We start from the raw sequence: 15522 nt of genomic DNA, 5'->3' as shown, positions 1-15522 counted from the left end.
GAGAGACAGAGACAGACAGAGAGGACTTTGATAGAATGATAGAACTTCTTCCTTCTCTCCCTCTTTCCTTCCTTCCTTCTGAGTTAACATGTATAGTGTTTTGCAAACCTTAAAGCACTATTTAAACGTTAGCTGCAATAATAAATAATAATAATAATAACAACGATAACTGGCATTTATATGGCAATAAAGTTTGCAAAGCACCATGCGTGTCATCTCGTTTGAGCTTCATGACAACCCTGGTGAGTGTTAGTATAATCCCCGTTTTACAAATGATGATGAAATGATGATGAATGATGAAACAGGGTGCTGGAGGCTAAGTGACTTAGCCAGGGTCACACAGCTACTAAGGGTCTGCAGCCAGATTCAAACTCAGGCCTTCCTAACACCAGGTGCAGCACTTTCTCCATGGCACCATCTAGCTACTGACTGATTTGTTTGCCGTTTTCTCTTCCACAGACTGTTTTTGAGAGAAATTGTCACTCGGAAGACTGCGCCGCCGATCTGAAGCTTCAGGGCCGACTGCTGCTCTCTGGGTAGGTGGGCCCAGCTTCTGGGTTAATCGTTTCCCTTGCAGTTTCCCTCGGGGATGCTGGGTGTGGTCGGAGAGGCTGAGCTGGAGACCTGATGAGCAAAAGTAAGGCAAGGGGGGCGGTGATAGATGGTAACAGTTCTTCGGTGAAATCATTTTTCGCTTTCTAAAAATGCAGCCTGGTTGGTGTCCCCGGCCCGACCCAGAGCACTGTGTCTGGGCCTTGTCAACCAGCTGCGCCCTGGGCCTCCCCTGCTTCTCCCTTCCTTGCTCACAGTGATTCTTCCTCTTTGTCCAAGGTTCCTCCCATCGACTGGGATGGAAAAGCATCTTTTGGGGGCCAGACCAGAAGCCAGGGAGGGTTCTTTTATTTGTTCAGCATTTCCTTTCTCAATCTCTGACTCTGCCCGGGCTAAAGGGGAGCTTTGCAGTGCTTTCTGCTCCTTTTTTTCCTGGTCTTTGGGGAGCTCTTTTCAGGCCCAAAGTGCTGAGTGTGAATTGTTTAAACCACAGCCCAGGGGGCTTCCTGTTTGACCTGATTCCTCTAGTGAGATTTTTTAGCTCTGGGGCCAGGAAGAAGAGGCAAAAGGCCTCTTACCATATCCCAGTGAGTACCTTGTCAGCATTTTGAAAGGGATCTATTTATAGCTGGGGAAAGGGAGACCTGCTGGATGATGGTGACATGCCGTGGTGTGGTGTGGTGACCAGGAAATGCACCTGGGACCTTGGGCGCGAGGACCATGGGTGGAAGGCTGGTGTCTGATGAGCCTCAAGAAGCCCACACATGTGGGGCACAGATTTGGAGTCTTCCATGTTGCTGCTGTCCTGTCTGGAGAGGGGCGAGGTGTAGGCGTGGGCCTAGCAGAGTGTGTTTGCCAAGTTTAGTCACCACTTAAAATTCATGGAAGGGGTGTTGGGGCTGTCTATTGTTAGCAAGCATGACCTCATTTTATGGGAAACCAAAGCCAAAGAAGGCACTTACAAAGGATTTTAGTCTCTTGGCAGGTCCTTACCCTCCCTGGGCCTGGGCTTCCTCATCTCTCATGTGAGAGGGTTAAATGAATTCAGGTCAGAATTCATCTCCTCCAACCACCTCATTTCTGAAGCAGAGGCCCAGGGAGATGAGACGACTGGTCCGCTGATCTTGCTCGCTGTCATTTCCATATTCTCCTTTCATCACTTTGCTGAGCTGTTTTTTTTTTTTTCCCTTTGGGGCCCATTCAATCAAAATGTTCCACCCCATCCAAATAATGGCGGCCATAGTACGCCAACCCTCCTCCTCCCTCCCAGATCATTCTTCCTCCTTTCTCAAGGTGTTCAGCACCAGGGTCGCCATCTTCCTCTCCTCACCAACTCTTGCTTTCATTCTAGAGGGCTTTCACATCCTCAAAGATGCTCCCCTAAAGCCCCTCACCTGCCATTTCCACAGCTTCCTTAAATCCCAGGACCTACCTCCACCACACTAAGCACAGTCCCACATTGGATCTCACTCACTGTTACTCACAGTTGTCCTACTTGGCCAGTTAGAAACTCTGGTGTTCTCCTGTCTGACCCATTCCACATCTCCCTATGCTTACCCTCATTGAGACTCTCACTGTTTTCTTAGGTTATCTCTGCTTTGATTTCACATCTTTCCCTCTCTGGTCATGACCCTATCATCAACCATTCTACTCCTACACCATCCTGTGCTCTTAATTCCTCGCCCATATATCCATGGATCACTTCTACCATCTACCTTCTCTGTTCCTGCTCATGAGTGGTTAAATGAAACTGCAAGTCTCACAACTAATTCGTGTTGTCCAACCTCACCTGGGCCCTCACTGCAGCCAGGCAGCCCTTTTGCACCTCCTTGATTGATGCCCTAATTCATTGCCCCCAGAAGCTATTCTAAACTTTCTCCTCCAGCCTTCTACACCTGCCTCCCCCTTTTCTCTTAGCTTAGGACCTTGCCTCCTACTTTACTGAGAAAATTGGGGTCATCTGGCAGCTCCCTCTTCTCCCATTTTCTTGATCTCAAACCTCCTTGGTGTCATCTCCCACTCTTTCCTCTTCCAGTTACTCCACCCTGGGTCTTTGGCAAGGTAGGCCCTTCCTCTTGCCAAGACCACATTCCCTACATGTGCACTTGATCCCCTCCTCTCTCCTTTGTTCTAGCAGATCATATCCTGGACCCATCCTCACCCTCTTTTTCTCAAATCTACAACCTCTCCCTGTCATTTGTCTCTCCTGTATTACCTTCAAACACTGCCATTTCCCCCATCCTTAACAAAGCTCCTCTAGGCCCTGCCATCCCCCCAGGCTCTCACCCTGGATCTTTCGTACCTTTCTCAGCTAAACTGGAAAGGGTTGTCCCATCTCACTGATCCACTTCCTCTCTCTCACTCCTCAGCCCTTTTCAGTCTGGGGCATGACTTTATCGCTGCAATGAAACGATTTTCTCCAAAATTACTGATGATATCTCTTTTTCATGTTCACAGAGTATTTCAATGTTTTATTGATATCCTTTGTTTTTACATCATGTAAATTTCCTCCTGTATCTCTCCTCTTTCTTCTCCCAGAGAGCCACCTCCTATAACAAATTAAAAGAAAATGAAATAGAAAAAGAAGAAAAAAATCAACAAAACCGATCAACCCCCCCCAATCAATATAGTCAGTGTACCCATGGATCCCCAAACTCTGAAAAAAGAGTGAGGGGGGAGGTATCTTTCATAGCTCTTGTTTGGGAACAAATTCTTTGTAATCTCACAACATTTATTTTTTGTTCAGTCGTTTGAGTGGTGTCTGATACTTCATGACCCTATTTGGGGTTTTCTTGGCAGAGATACTAGAGTGGTTTACCATTTCTTCCTCCAGCTCATTTTACAAATGAGGAAACTGAGGCACACAGGATTAAGTGACTTGCCCACAGTCACACAGCGTATCTGGGCCAGATTTGAACTCAGGAAGATGAGCCTTCCTCACTCCAGGCCCAACTCTCTATTCACTGTGCCACTCAGCTGCCCGTATTTATTTTTAATTTGCAATTTTAATTGCTTCCCTCCATTGACCTTGTTGTCACCATTGTGTGGATTATTTTCATGGCTCTGCTTGCTTCTCCCTGAACCTGTTCACTGAAGTGATTCCAGGCTCCTCTGTTCATCATGTTTGTTATTTCTTATAGTGCAGTGATAGCCCATCCCGTTCACTTATTTCCCCAGTTGCTGGACATCTACTTTGTTTTCACCTTTTTGCTACTCAAAAAATGCTGCAAAATAGTTTGGTATATGTGGGGCCTTTCTTTTTATTGTTGTCCTCCTTTGGGAATATGCTTCTCAGCGAAATCTTGGTTCAAAGGTATGGCTCCTTTTTGTGCATAGTTACAAATTATTTTTTCACAATGGTTGTACTAATTCACAGCTCCCCAACACTGCATTGGTATGCCCATCTTCCCACAGTCCCTCCAACACTGACTATTCCCATCTTTTGTCATTCAGTGATATCTTAGTTGAAAAACCTTATGATCTCTTCTAAGTCTCATCTTTCTCAAAGTCTCTGCTGGATATGACCCTATTGACCACTCTCTTTTCCTGTCTGGATTTTAGGACAGTTCACTCTCCTGACATTCCTACCTGTCTGACTACTTCTTTTCAGTTTCTTTTGCCTGTTCACCATCTGTATCATGCTCCTTAAAAGTCCCCTAAGGGACTGTCTGGAGTCCTTTCTTCTCCCCCTACCCTCAATAACCTTATCAGCTCCCATGGATTTAAATGTCATCGCTATGCACACGACTGCCGGATCTATATCTCCAGCTTGAGTCTCCTCTCAGTGTCAATCTCACATGACCATCCATCTACTGGGTGTTTTCAGCTGGATATCTTTGCAGACATCTCACTCAACATGTCCATAGCTGAACTCATTATTATTTTGTTCCAACCTTCCCCTCTTCCAAATCCTCCAATTTCTATTGAGGAGATTGCCATCTTTCCAGTGTTCTAGGTTCATAACCTTGGCATTATCCTTGACCATCACTCCATCTCCTTCCCGCAGTCCAACCAATTGCCAAATATCACCATTTCTAACTTCACAATCTCTCCCACAGTTGTCATCTTAGTTCAAGCCCTCATCCCCTCTCATCTAATTATTGTCACAGCTTCCTAATTGGTCTCTGTGACTCAAGTCTCTCCCCTGTCCACACCATGCACCACATTGCTACCAAAGCACAGATCTGACCATGTCACTCCCTGCTCAATCAACTCTGATGCCGCCTTATTGCCTCTTGGATAAAATATGAATTCCTCTGTTTAGTTTTTAAAACCCTGTACAACCTGGCTTCAGCATGTTTTTTCCCAGCTTCATTGAACATTACTCCCTCTCCTGAGATTCAGCCATAGTGGCCTTTTCTCTGTTTCTTACACATGACTCTCTGTATTTCCCATCTCCATGCCTTTGTACTGGGCATCCCCCAAGCTGCCTGGAATGCACTCCCTCATTTCCTCTGCCTATCTTCCTTTGACATGAGGCTCAAGCACCATCTTTGCGTGAATCCTTTCCCAAGTCCCCCGGCCATTAGTGATCTCCTTTCTAAACTACCTTGTATGTTGCTACTTGGTAGGTATTTGAATTTGGTAACCTTTTATGCTTTACATATTTATATATGTACTTGTTGTCCTCTCCATTAGAGGGAATAGGAATTCTTTTATTGTTTATATTTGCAGCCCCACTGCTTATCGGTGCCTGGCACTTAGTAGGTGCTTAATCAATACTTGTTGATGGATTGATCCAGTCTGTTGCTCCATGGGCATCTGTCACATGTTTAAAGAACTCTAGAGAGGCTACCAGTTTGGTCCTTTGTGGAGGGTTTATGGAAAAATGTGACTAGAAAAGATGGAGGATGAGAGGGTGTGGGGCGATGGGGACCTGTGCTATTGCTGGGGGGACTGAAGCTGGTGAAATCACAGATCCATTCAGCCCTCTCCCCCTCCCCCAAATTGACTTAGCTAGGCCGTCTGTATCTGTAGGACACATGAAGCAGATCTTAATTTGTAGCCAGTAGAATGGAAGGTCCTTGAGGGCAGGCCCTGCTTTTATTTTTGTCTTCACAGCCCCCATGCCCGACAGAAACACCTGGCACATAGTAGGCCTTTGATGAGTGCTTGTTGTATTGGATTAAATTAGATCGATCATGCTACACTCTCAAGCTGCCAACATTGGACAGTGACTCCTTCCTTTGTTTCCCCTCTTGAACGGCAGCCCGTAATGCCAACCTTAGAAGGGCCTGTTTGTTCAAGGCAACAGCAGAATGTGGTCATTTTTATTACTTGGCGTGAGTGCAAGCATGGATCCTTTCCTGTGATGAAAGCATGAGGAAATGTGTATGTTGTTTTCTTAACTATTCACGAGCGGACTTAAATGTCCCCATGGGATTTATCTCCATGACCTCAAGCAGCAAGGAGCTGCTGGGAGAGCTCCTGGGCTATCCTCAGAACCAGATTTTACTTTATATCATGTCACATGCTAATTATTTGAACCTTGGGCTCACAGTGAGCCTGGCCAACCCCAGGAGATAACATCTCTATATTAAGGAGTAGAAAGAGATGTGGAAGTAATCCTAGAGATCTGGGAAACTTGATAAGCTCTGGCTATAAAGTGCCATGAGTAATTCCTTCTAAAAGCATACCTTCCCACAACCTGTGACTTCATCAGTTGGGTATTCTCTCCACTGGGGCAGATTGCAGCTCTTCCATACCTTGGCTCCTATGTAATTTCTTACAAAGACATTTTTGATTTCATGGGTACAAGGAGCCCCCAGGTGAGAAAATTGCCTTTACCAATCCAGATGCAATTCTGCAACTTACAAACTTAGTTGCCTAAAGCACCGAGAAATTAAGTGACTTGCCCAAGGTCACACAGTTAGTTTTCATCAGTAGTGGGGCTCTAACCCAGGTTTTTTAGGTTTAAAGATTGGATCTATACTATAGCATGCTGCTTCTATAACTGCTTCTTTTCCATAAGTCCTCCATGAAAGGTCCACTCAAAGTGACTGATCAACACGGCCTTTCTGTGGTTCTTCAGCACTGCACCCTGACTCCTCATCTTTTAATGTCCACTTTCTTTTTAAAATAGTTTTTTTTTTGTTGCTTTAAGAAAATAACTCAAGATCTGTGCCACTCCCCATCCCCCATGATCACCTGTGAGCTTTCCCTTATAGCAAAAAAAGACAGTTCTGTCAGGCTGACTTGACATGTTGATTGTAATGTTCCAATGAATTAATCATCAATCAACATTCATTTCCTAAACATCTACTTTGTGCCATGTCCTGTTCTGGTTCTGGAGATAGAAATCGAAAGAATGAAACAATTCCTTTTGTCAAGAAGCCTATGTTCTTCTGGGGTAGACAACATGTCTATCCTGTTTCTATGGGATAAAGAGAAGGTAATTTGGGAGGGTATGACCATTGGGGGAGGGGAAGAAAGACTTCCACTGGAAGGTGGTGCTAAAGCTGTAGACCAAAGGACAGTGGGACATCCAGGAAGTGAAGATGAGGATGGAGTACATCCCGGGCATAGGGGACAGCCAGTGCAAAGGTATGGAGGTGGGAGAAAAAAGTCACATGTGAGGGAGGAGCAGAGAGAAGGCCACTGTGGCTGTACCACAGAGTGAAGGAAGGACTGAATGGACAATGAGGGCTTTGCTTCTTTAACAAAATGAGAATCTGGGGAGGGGCAGAGCCAAAATGATGGAGTGAAAGCAGTGACTTGCTTGAGCTCTCCCCCAAACCCCTCCAAATACCTGTTTAAAAAAATGACTCTAAACAAATTCTAAAGCAGCAGAACCCACAAAAAGACAGAGTGAAACAAATTTCCAGTCCAAGACAACCTGAATGATTGATTGGAAAGGTATATTGCGCCAGACTGGGAGAGGAGCATAGTTCGGCATGGGTGCGCAGGCCACAGTGAACCTGGAGCTGGCGTCAGAGGGCTGAATCGTGGGCAGCTGTGGTGATTTCCAGACTTCTCAACCCACGAACACCAAAGAGAATTTAGAAGGTCAGTGGGAAAAGTCTGTGACTGCGGTAAGAGAAGGAGCTAGGTCTCAGCTGCAAGTCCCGAGTGCAGCCTAGGGCAGCGGCTGCCTCCTGAGCTTCTGGCCCACAGACTGAGGGGGAATTGAGTGGCTGATCAGAGGGGGATTGTAGGGATCTCTTTTCCAGTGTTGAGGCAGGAATCTCTTGCTTTGCCCGTGCTTGGATCTGGATCATAGTTCAGAGGGGCGGTCCTGGGACGAGGAGGAGTGCTAGCATGGTGGAGCTTGTTGTGGCGGTGGAGAGGAAACACCTCGCCTCTTATCATACCACCTTGGAAGAACTAAAAATTTACAGGTCCCTAGAAATAGCTCTGAAAACAGCTGTACAAACCCCTGAAGTTTGGGACAGTACATTCTCCACATTGGAAGCAGACTCTTACCTTAACAAAGAGTTTAAAACTCAAGGAATTGGCCGGGATCATGAGTAAGCAGCGAAAAAAGAGTCAGACTATATTATCTTGTTTTGGTGACAAAGAAGATCAAAACATACAACCAGAAGAAGTCAACAAAGTCAAAGCTCCTACATGCAAAGCCTCCAAGAAAAATATGAATCAGTCCCAGGCCTTGGAAGAGTTCAAAAGGGATTTTGAGAAGCAAGTAAGAGAAGTAGAGGAAAAACTGGGAAGAGAAATGAGAGTGATGCAAGAAAATCATGAAAAACAAGTCAACAGCTTGCTAAAGGAGACCCAAAAAAATACTGAAGAAAATAACACCTTAAAAAATAGCCTAACCCAAATGGCAAAAGAGGTCCAAAAAGCCAATGAGGAGAAGAATGCCCTAAAAAGCAAAATTGGCCAAATGGAAAAGGTAGTCCAAAAGATTACTGAAGAAAATACTTCCTTAAAAATTAGAATAGAGCAATTGGAAGCTAGTGACTTTATGAGAAATCAAGACACTGTAAAACAAATCCAAAAGAATGAAAAATTAGAAAACAATGTGAAATATCTCATTGGAAAAACAACTGACCTGGAAAATAGATCCAGGAGAGAGAATTTAAAAATTATTGGACTATCAGAAAGCCATGATCAAAAAAGAGCCTAGACATCATCTTCTAAGAAATTATCAAGGAAAACTGCCCTATTTTAGAACCAGAGGGCAAAATAGAAATTGAAAGAATCCACCGATCTTCTTCTGAAAGAGATCCCCAAAGGAAAACTCCTAGGAATATTATCGCCAAATTCCAGAGTTCCCAGGTCAAGGAGAAAATATTACAAGCAGCCAGAAAGAAACAATTCAAGTATTGTGGAAACACAATCAGGATAACACAAGATTTAGCAGCTGCTACATTAAGGGACCACAGGGCATGGAATATAATATTCCAGAGGGCAAAGGAGATAGGATTACAACCAAAAATCACCTACCTAGCAAAACTGAGTATAATCCTTCAGGGGAAAAAAATGGTCATTCAGTGAAATAGAGGACTCTTAAGCATTCTTGATGAAAAGACCAGAGCTGAATAGAAAATTTGGTTTTCAAATACAAGACTCAAGTGGAACATGAAGAAGTAAACAGGAAAGAGAAATCATAAGAGACTCATTAAGGTTGAATTATTTACATTCCTGCATGGAAAGATGATATTTGTAACTCATGAGATCTTTGTCAGTATTAGGGTAGTTGGAGGGAAAGAATTATATGTATGTATATAGATAGATAGATAAATAGGTAGAGGGCACAGATGAAGATGAAGGGGTCATATCTGGAGAATAAAATTAAGGGATGAGAGAGGATTATACTAGGAGAAAGAGAAAGGGAGAGGTAGAATGGGGTAAATTATCTAACAAAAAAAAACAGAAAAGAAAAGGCTCTTACAGTGGAGGGGAAATGGGGGAAGGCGAGAGGGAATGAGTGAATCTTATTCTCATAGGATTTGACTTAAGGAGGGAATAACATACACACTCAATTGGGTATGGAAATCTGTCTTACCCTTCAGGAAAATGGGGGGGAAGGGGACAAGAGAGTAGGGGGATGATAGAGAGGAGGGCAGATTGGGAAAGGGGGTAATCAGAAGCAAATATTTCTGAGGAGGGACAGGGTCAAAAGAAAGAATAGAATAAATGGGGGGGCAAGATAGGATTAAGGGAAATAGAGTTAGTTTTTCACAGCATGTCTACTATGGAAGTGTTTTGCATAACTGCACATGTATAACCCGTATTGAGTTGCTTGCCTTTTCAATGAGTGGGTGGGGAGGGAGGAAGGGAGAAAATTTGGAACCCAAAGTTTTAAAAACGCATGTTTAAAAAAAATGTTTTCACATGCAACTGGGAAATAAGAAATAGAAGAAATGGGCTACAGAAATCTATCCTGCCCTACAGGAAAATAGAAGGGGAAGGAGATAAGAGAAGAGGAGAAGAGATAGAAGGGGAGGCAGACTAGGGGAAGGGGTATTCAGAATGCATGCCATCTTGGGGTGGGGGGAGAGGTGAGATGGGGTGAAAATTTGGAACTCAAAATCTGGTGGAAGTAAATGTTGAAAACTAAAAATAAATAAATTTATTAATAAAAAAATTTAAAAATTTAAAAAAATTTAAAAAAGAAAAAAAAAATGAGAATCTCATTCCACCTCTTCCATCAGAGGAAAGTGGTGCATCTCTTCATCTCTTCATGGAGGCCAAGAATAGTCACACAGTATCTATCCTTATTTATTGGTCATTCTACAGCAGTTCCTCAAAGTTTCCTCATGTTTCTCTTTCTAACTTATAGTCTTAGAGAGCTTCTGAAGGCACTTAAAGGTTAAGTGGATGCCCAAGATTACACATCCTGTATTTGTCAGGGATAGAACTTGAACCCAGGCCCTCCTAACTCCAAGGTTGGCTCTCTGCCCACTCTGTTTTCTTTTAAAATCATCTAGAAAAATTAATCTTGTTATGCCACAGTTACCTATCATTTGAGCCAAAACTTGTGTTTCCAGAAAATTCCACCTGCCTTAGTCATTGGCTAAGTTGGCTCTGGATGACCTTTGGGTATTTCAGAATACCTGGCCCACCTTCAGAGGACAATGATCTAGTGTCCCTGAGAATATCTAGAGGAATGTATTATAGGCACATTTGTATCGTAGTTTTTGCTGGTCAGTTGTTCAGTCACGTCTGACTCTTTGTGACCCCATGGACCATAGCATGCCAGGCCCGTCTGTCCTCCACAATCTCTTGGAGTCTGTCCAAGCTCATGTCCATTGTTTCCATGGCACTCTCTATCCATCTCATCCTTGCCATCCACCTCTCCTTTTGCCTTCAATCTTTCCCAACATGAGGGTCTTTTCCAGTGAGAACCCTCTTCTCATTATGTGGCCAAAGTATTTAAGCTTCAGCTTCAGTATTTGTCTTTCCAGTGAATAGTCTGAATTAATTTCTTTAAGCATTGACTGATTTGATCTCCTTGCTGTCCAAGGGACTCTCAGAAGTCTTCTCTAGCACCACAATTGAAAAGTGCTGATTCCACAGTGCTCAGCTTTCCTTATAAGTCCAACTCTCTGCCATACGCTGCTACTGGAAAAAAACCCTAGCTTTGACTATATGGACCTTTGCCAACAAGGTGATGTCTCTGCTTTTTACTGTGCTGTCCAGATTTGCCAGAGCTTTCCTTCTAAGGAGCAAGCATTCATGGCTGCAGTTGCTGTCTGCTGTGATCTTTAAGCCCAAGAATATAAAATCTGACACTGCTTCCATTTCTTCTCCCTCTGTTTGCCAGGAAGTGATGGGACCGGTTGCCAGGACCTTAGTTTTTTTGATATTAACTTCAAGTCAGCTTTTATGCTTTCTTCTTTCACCCTCATTAAGAGGCTTCTTAATTCCTCTTCACTTCCTGCCACCAGAGTGGTATCATCAGCGTATCTGAGATTGTTGATATTTCTCCTGGCAAGCTTAATTCCAGCTTTTGATTCCTCCAGCCTGGCATTTCACATGATGTACTCTGTACATAAGTTAAATAACTAAGGTGACAACATACAGCCTTGTCATACTCTCTTTCCAATCTTAAACCAGTCAGTTGTTGCATGTTGGGTTCTAACTGTTGCTTCTTGGCCCATATGGGTTCCTCAGGGGACAAAGATGACATGGAACTCCCATCTCTTTGAAGATTTACCACATTTTGTTGCGATCCACACGGTCAAAAGCTTTAGTGTAATCAATGAAGCAGAAGTAGATGTTTTTCTGGAACTCCCTTGCTTTCTCCATAATCCAGTGGATGTTGGCAATTTGGTTTCTAGTTCCTCTGCCTCTTGAAAAACCAGCCTGCTCTTCTGGTAATTCTCAGTTCACATATTGCTGAAGCCTAGATTGCACAATCTTATGCATAACCTTGCTGGTATATGAAATGCTTCCTAAGACCCATGACTTCATTCTCCAGGATGTCTGACTCTAGATCAGTGACCACGCCATTGTGGTTATCAGTGATATGAAGATCTTTCTCATATAGTTTTGTCTGTGTGTGTGTGTGTGTGTGTGTGTGTGTGTGTGTGTGTATTGTTGCCACCTCTTCTTAATCGTTCTTGCTTCTATTAAATCGGTACCATTTTGGTCTTTTTTATGACCATTTTTGCTTGAAACTTTTCCTTGATAGCTCTAATTTTCTTGGAGAGCTCTTGTCTTTCCTTTTCTCTTGTTTTCTTGTTTCTTTGCAGTGCTGTTTTAAGAAAACCTTCTCATCTCTCCTTGCTATTCTCTGGAATTCTCCATTCAGTTGGATGTCTCTTCCCCTTTCTTTTCCCTTCTCTCCTCAGCTATTTGTACAGCCTCATCAGATGCCATTTTGCTCTTCTTTTTCTTTGGGATGTTTTTGTTGTTAACTCCTGTACAATATTGGGAACTTCTGTCCATAGCTCTTCAGGTACTTTATCTACCAAATCTAATTCCTTAAATCTATTCATCACCTCCATTTCATATTCATAAGGATGTTATTTAGCTCATACCTCTATGGTCTGATGGTTTTCCCCACTTTCGTCAATTTAAGTCTGAATTTTGTAAGAAGTTCGTGATCTGAGCCGCGGACAGCTCCAGTCTTGTTTTGACTGACTGTGTAGAGCGTCCCCACCTTTGGCTGCAGTGTATGCAATCTGTCTGATTTCTGTGTTGGCCATCTGGTGAAGTCCACGCGTAGAGTTGCCTTTTGGTGTTTGCTATGACCAACATGTTATCTCTGCTTCGCTTCACTTTGTGCTCCGAGGCCCAACTTGCCTGTTATTCCAATGATCTTTTGATTTCCTGCTTTAGCATTCCCAGCTCTTATGATTGTATAGCAGATGTCAACTCAATTCCAAGCATTTATTAAGTGCCTACTATGTGCAAGGCCTGCATTAGGTGCTAAGGGGGATATAAAGACAAAGAGCAGGTACACACCCTCATAGCTGTCTCAGCCCTCCAGGGGCTTACGTTCTCTTGTGAGCATCTTTTCCCACTCCCATGAACGTCCAGTGGTTTTTAGTTTGGGGGCACCTGACATTTGGACTTAAATCTGTGGTAGTGCCCCACAGAGAGCATGACTCCTGGGAGAATTGAAACCTATGAATCAGACCTCAGTGAGGAGACCCCAAAGGGTAGAGAAGAGACTCCTTGAAACAGAGTACTGACTTTAAACACTGACTAGCTGTGTGACACTGGACAAGTCACTTAACTTTTCTGTGCCTCAGTTTTCTCATCTATAAAATAGGGATAATAATACAACCTACCTTCCAGGATTGCTATGAGGATCAAATGAAATATTATTTATAAAGCTGTCTGTAAACCTTAAATCACTAGATAAGTGTTATTATTATTTTTATTATTGATATAATTCCCACTTATGCACTGCTCTGCTGTATTCAGAGTGCCTTGTTTCACTCATCTCTCCCAGTGGCACTATGAAGTAGAGAGTGCAGTAGCAAAACCTTCATCTAACAGCTGAGGACCCTAAGGCTTAGAGCAGGGATAGGGAACCTGTGGCCTGGAAGCCACATGTGGCCCTCTAGGTCCTTGGGTGTAGCCTTTTAACTGAGCCCAAGTTTCACAGAATAGACCCTTTTATGAAGAGGATTTGTTTTGTCAAGTTTGGATTCAGTCCAAGGGCCGCACTTGAGGACCTAGTGGGCCACATTGGCCTCGAGGCTGCAGGTTCCCCACTCTTGGCTTAGAGGCTTAGAGGTGCTCACCTGGCTTGTAAGGGGTGGGGCTAGAGCTCAGCCTCAGGAGCCTTCCCCCGTGCTAAGCATCACCTGAGTTCCTGATCATTTCAGGAGAGAGTCCCTTTGAGGCCAGTGTTTCCACTCTCATGATCTCCCATGACACAGGAGCCATAGGAAAGAACATTTTCAGAAGCTTTGAGTTGGCATCTCTCAGAGATGTGGTTGGAGCTAGCCAAGAGCAGCCCGGAAACAAGGGACCAGAAACCCAAGAGCAGGATGCTAAGGAAGGGGAGAGTCCTTTTCATGTAAGGGGCATGGTTACTTAGGGATCTTTTTACTTCCTTATCTCAAGGTTGCTTCTGCAGATTTAGAGTAGGAATCAGCAGCATAGCTAGCTCATCTTGTGCAAAGACAAGATTATAAATCGTGCCCCTTCCATCCTAAAGGCATGGTATGTTTGGGATGATGGCTGTGCCCTCCAGCTTTGTGCACCCAAAGCAAATGCTCCAGCTGCCTTGGCCTTGGTACCGCTCTGGTGGGAATGGGAGGCCCTTAAGGAAAAGTCGTCCACTGGCGATGGACAGTTGGGGAGGCAGGGGAACCCCCAGAAGCTGGGGCTCCTCCGAATGGGCTGCCTCTGTCTTGGGGGAATGGAGGGAAAGGAAAGCAGCTGGAAGTAATTGTGTCCCTGGGATTCATCGAGGAAATGGCACCTGAGAGCAGGAAGTGATCAGCCCTGGAGCTGTTTCATGCCCCCCTGGGCGCCCTGACCTCTGTCAGGCTGGCTGTCTTTTAAAAATCGGGGAACACATTAACTCCACATTAGGTCCTGAACCAGGGGGTTTAATGGGGCTGATCTTAGTCCTGAAATGACCACGGTCAGATTTACTTTGTTGTATTCTAGGGGCGCCTGTGAAAAATGGACAAAAATCCCTCCCTTGTCTTTCTGCACTTAGATCAGAGGGTTTTTAAAAACAAAAGTAAACAAACTTTTTGTGTGTATGTCATGGACGCCTTTGGTAGCCTGGTGAAGCCCGTGGATCCCTTCCCAGAATGCTATTTTTAAGTAATTGAAGAAAATGCTACATTTCAGTTAGAGGCTAGTGAAAATAAAGATGTGATTTATTTAGTTTTTCTCATCCAGGTTTACAGACCCCCTGAAATCTATCCATAGATCTCTTGGTGGGGGGGTTCTGTGGATTGTAGGTTAAGAACACTTGACTTAAAGTATGGTGGTTCCATAATGTGACGCAAAAGACCTCAGGGGGTATTCCAAATGTCCTGGACAAAAAGAAGGACAGCTCTTTTAGTGAATCTCTTGTGTTGTCTGTGTCTATGAAGGTGTAGTCAGCTGGGCCCAGAATTGACCAGGAGGAGCAGAAACCCTTCAAGAAATTGTAGTCCTCTGAAGAACCCCAAACCTGTCCGTGGCACAAAGGCCCATCTTTTTAATAGCAGTATTCCTCCAATGACACAGTACGGCTCTGAGTCATGGGACGACTACTATCTCCAAAGGATAGAAATTGATGATCACCCTTAGGGTGTTGGAGAAGGCTATAGTGGGCATGAACATGTCACCAATGAGAAATGGTATAAAGGATGGCATTGGAGAGATGTGGGGCTGGAAAAAAGATGGGACTGTCACAGTGCAAGAGACAACTCTTGGAAAGTCTGCTCCATTGGAATCTACACCATGTGAAGAGATTGATAGATATCCTCCTTCCCTTCTTTCCTTCCTTTTTTCCTTCCTTCCCTCCTTCCCTTCATTCCTTCTCTCCTTTCCTTCCTTCCTTCCTTCCTTCCTTCCTTCCTTCCTTCCTTCCTTCCTTCCTTCCTT

General features: G+C 44.0%; 1 protein-coding gene across 1 annotated transcript in view; it reads left to right on the top strand.

Annotated features, from left to right (window-relative positions):
• Positions 1–15522, top strand: part of ITGA9 (integrin subunit alpha 9) — a 308486-nt gene that overhangs the window by 194181 nt on the left and 98783 nt on the right. Inside the window, exon 17 of the mRNA XM_027859352.1 lies at positions 460–536. Coding sequence (XP_027715153.1) covers positions 460–536 — 77 coding nt within the window. The remainder of the gene's footprint in view (positions 1–459; positions 537–15522) is intronic.

Source organism: Vombatus ursinus, unplaced genomic scaffold (genome assembly GCF_900497805.2).
Source record: "Vombatus ursinus unplaced genomic scaffold, bare-nosed wombat genome assembly UNPS02014166.1, whole genome shotgun sequence".
In the NCBI taxonomy this organism is placed as follows: Eukaryota; Metazoa; Chordata; class Mammalia; order Diprotodontia; family Vombatidae; genus Vombatus; species Vombatus ursinus.
The sequence above is the reverse complement of the archived record's forward strand: the minus strand, read 5'-3'. Positions and strand labels throughout refer to the sequence as shown.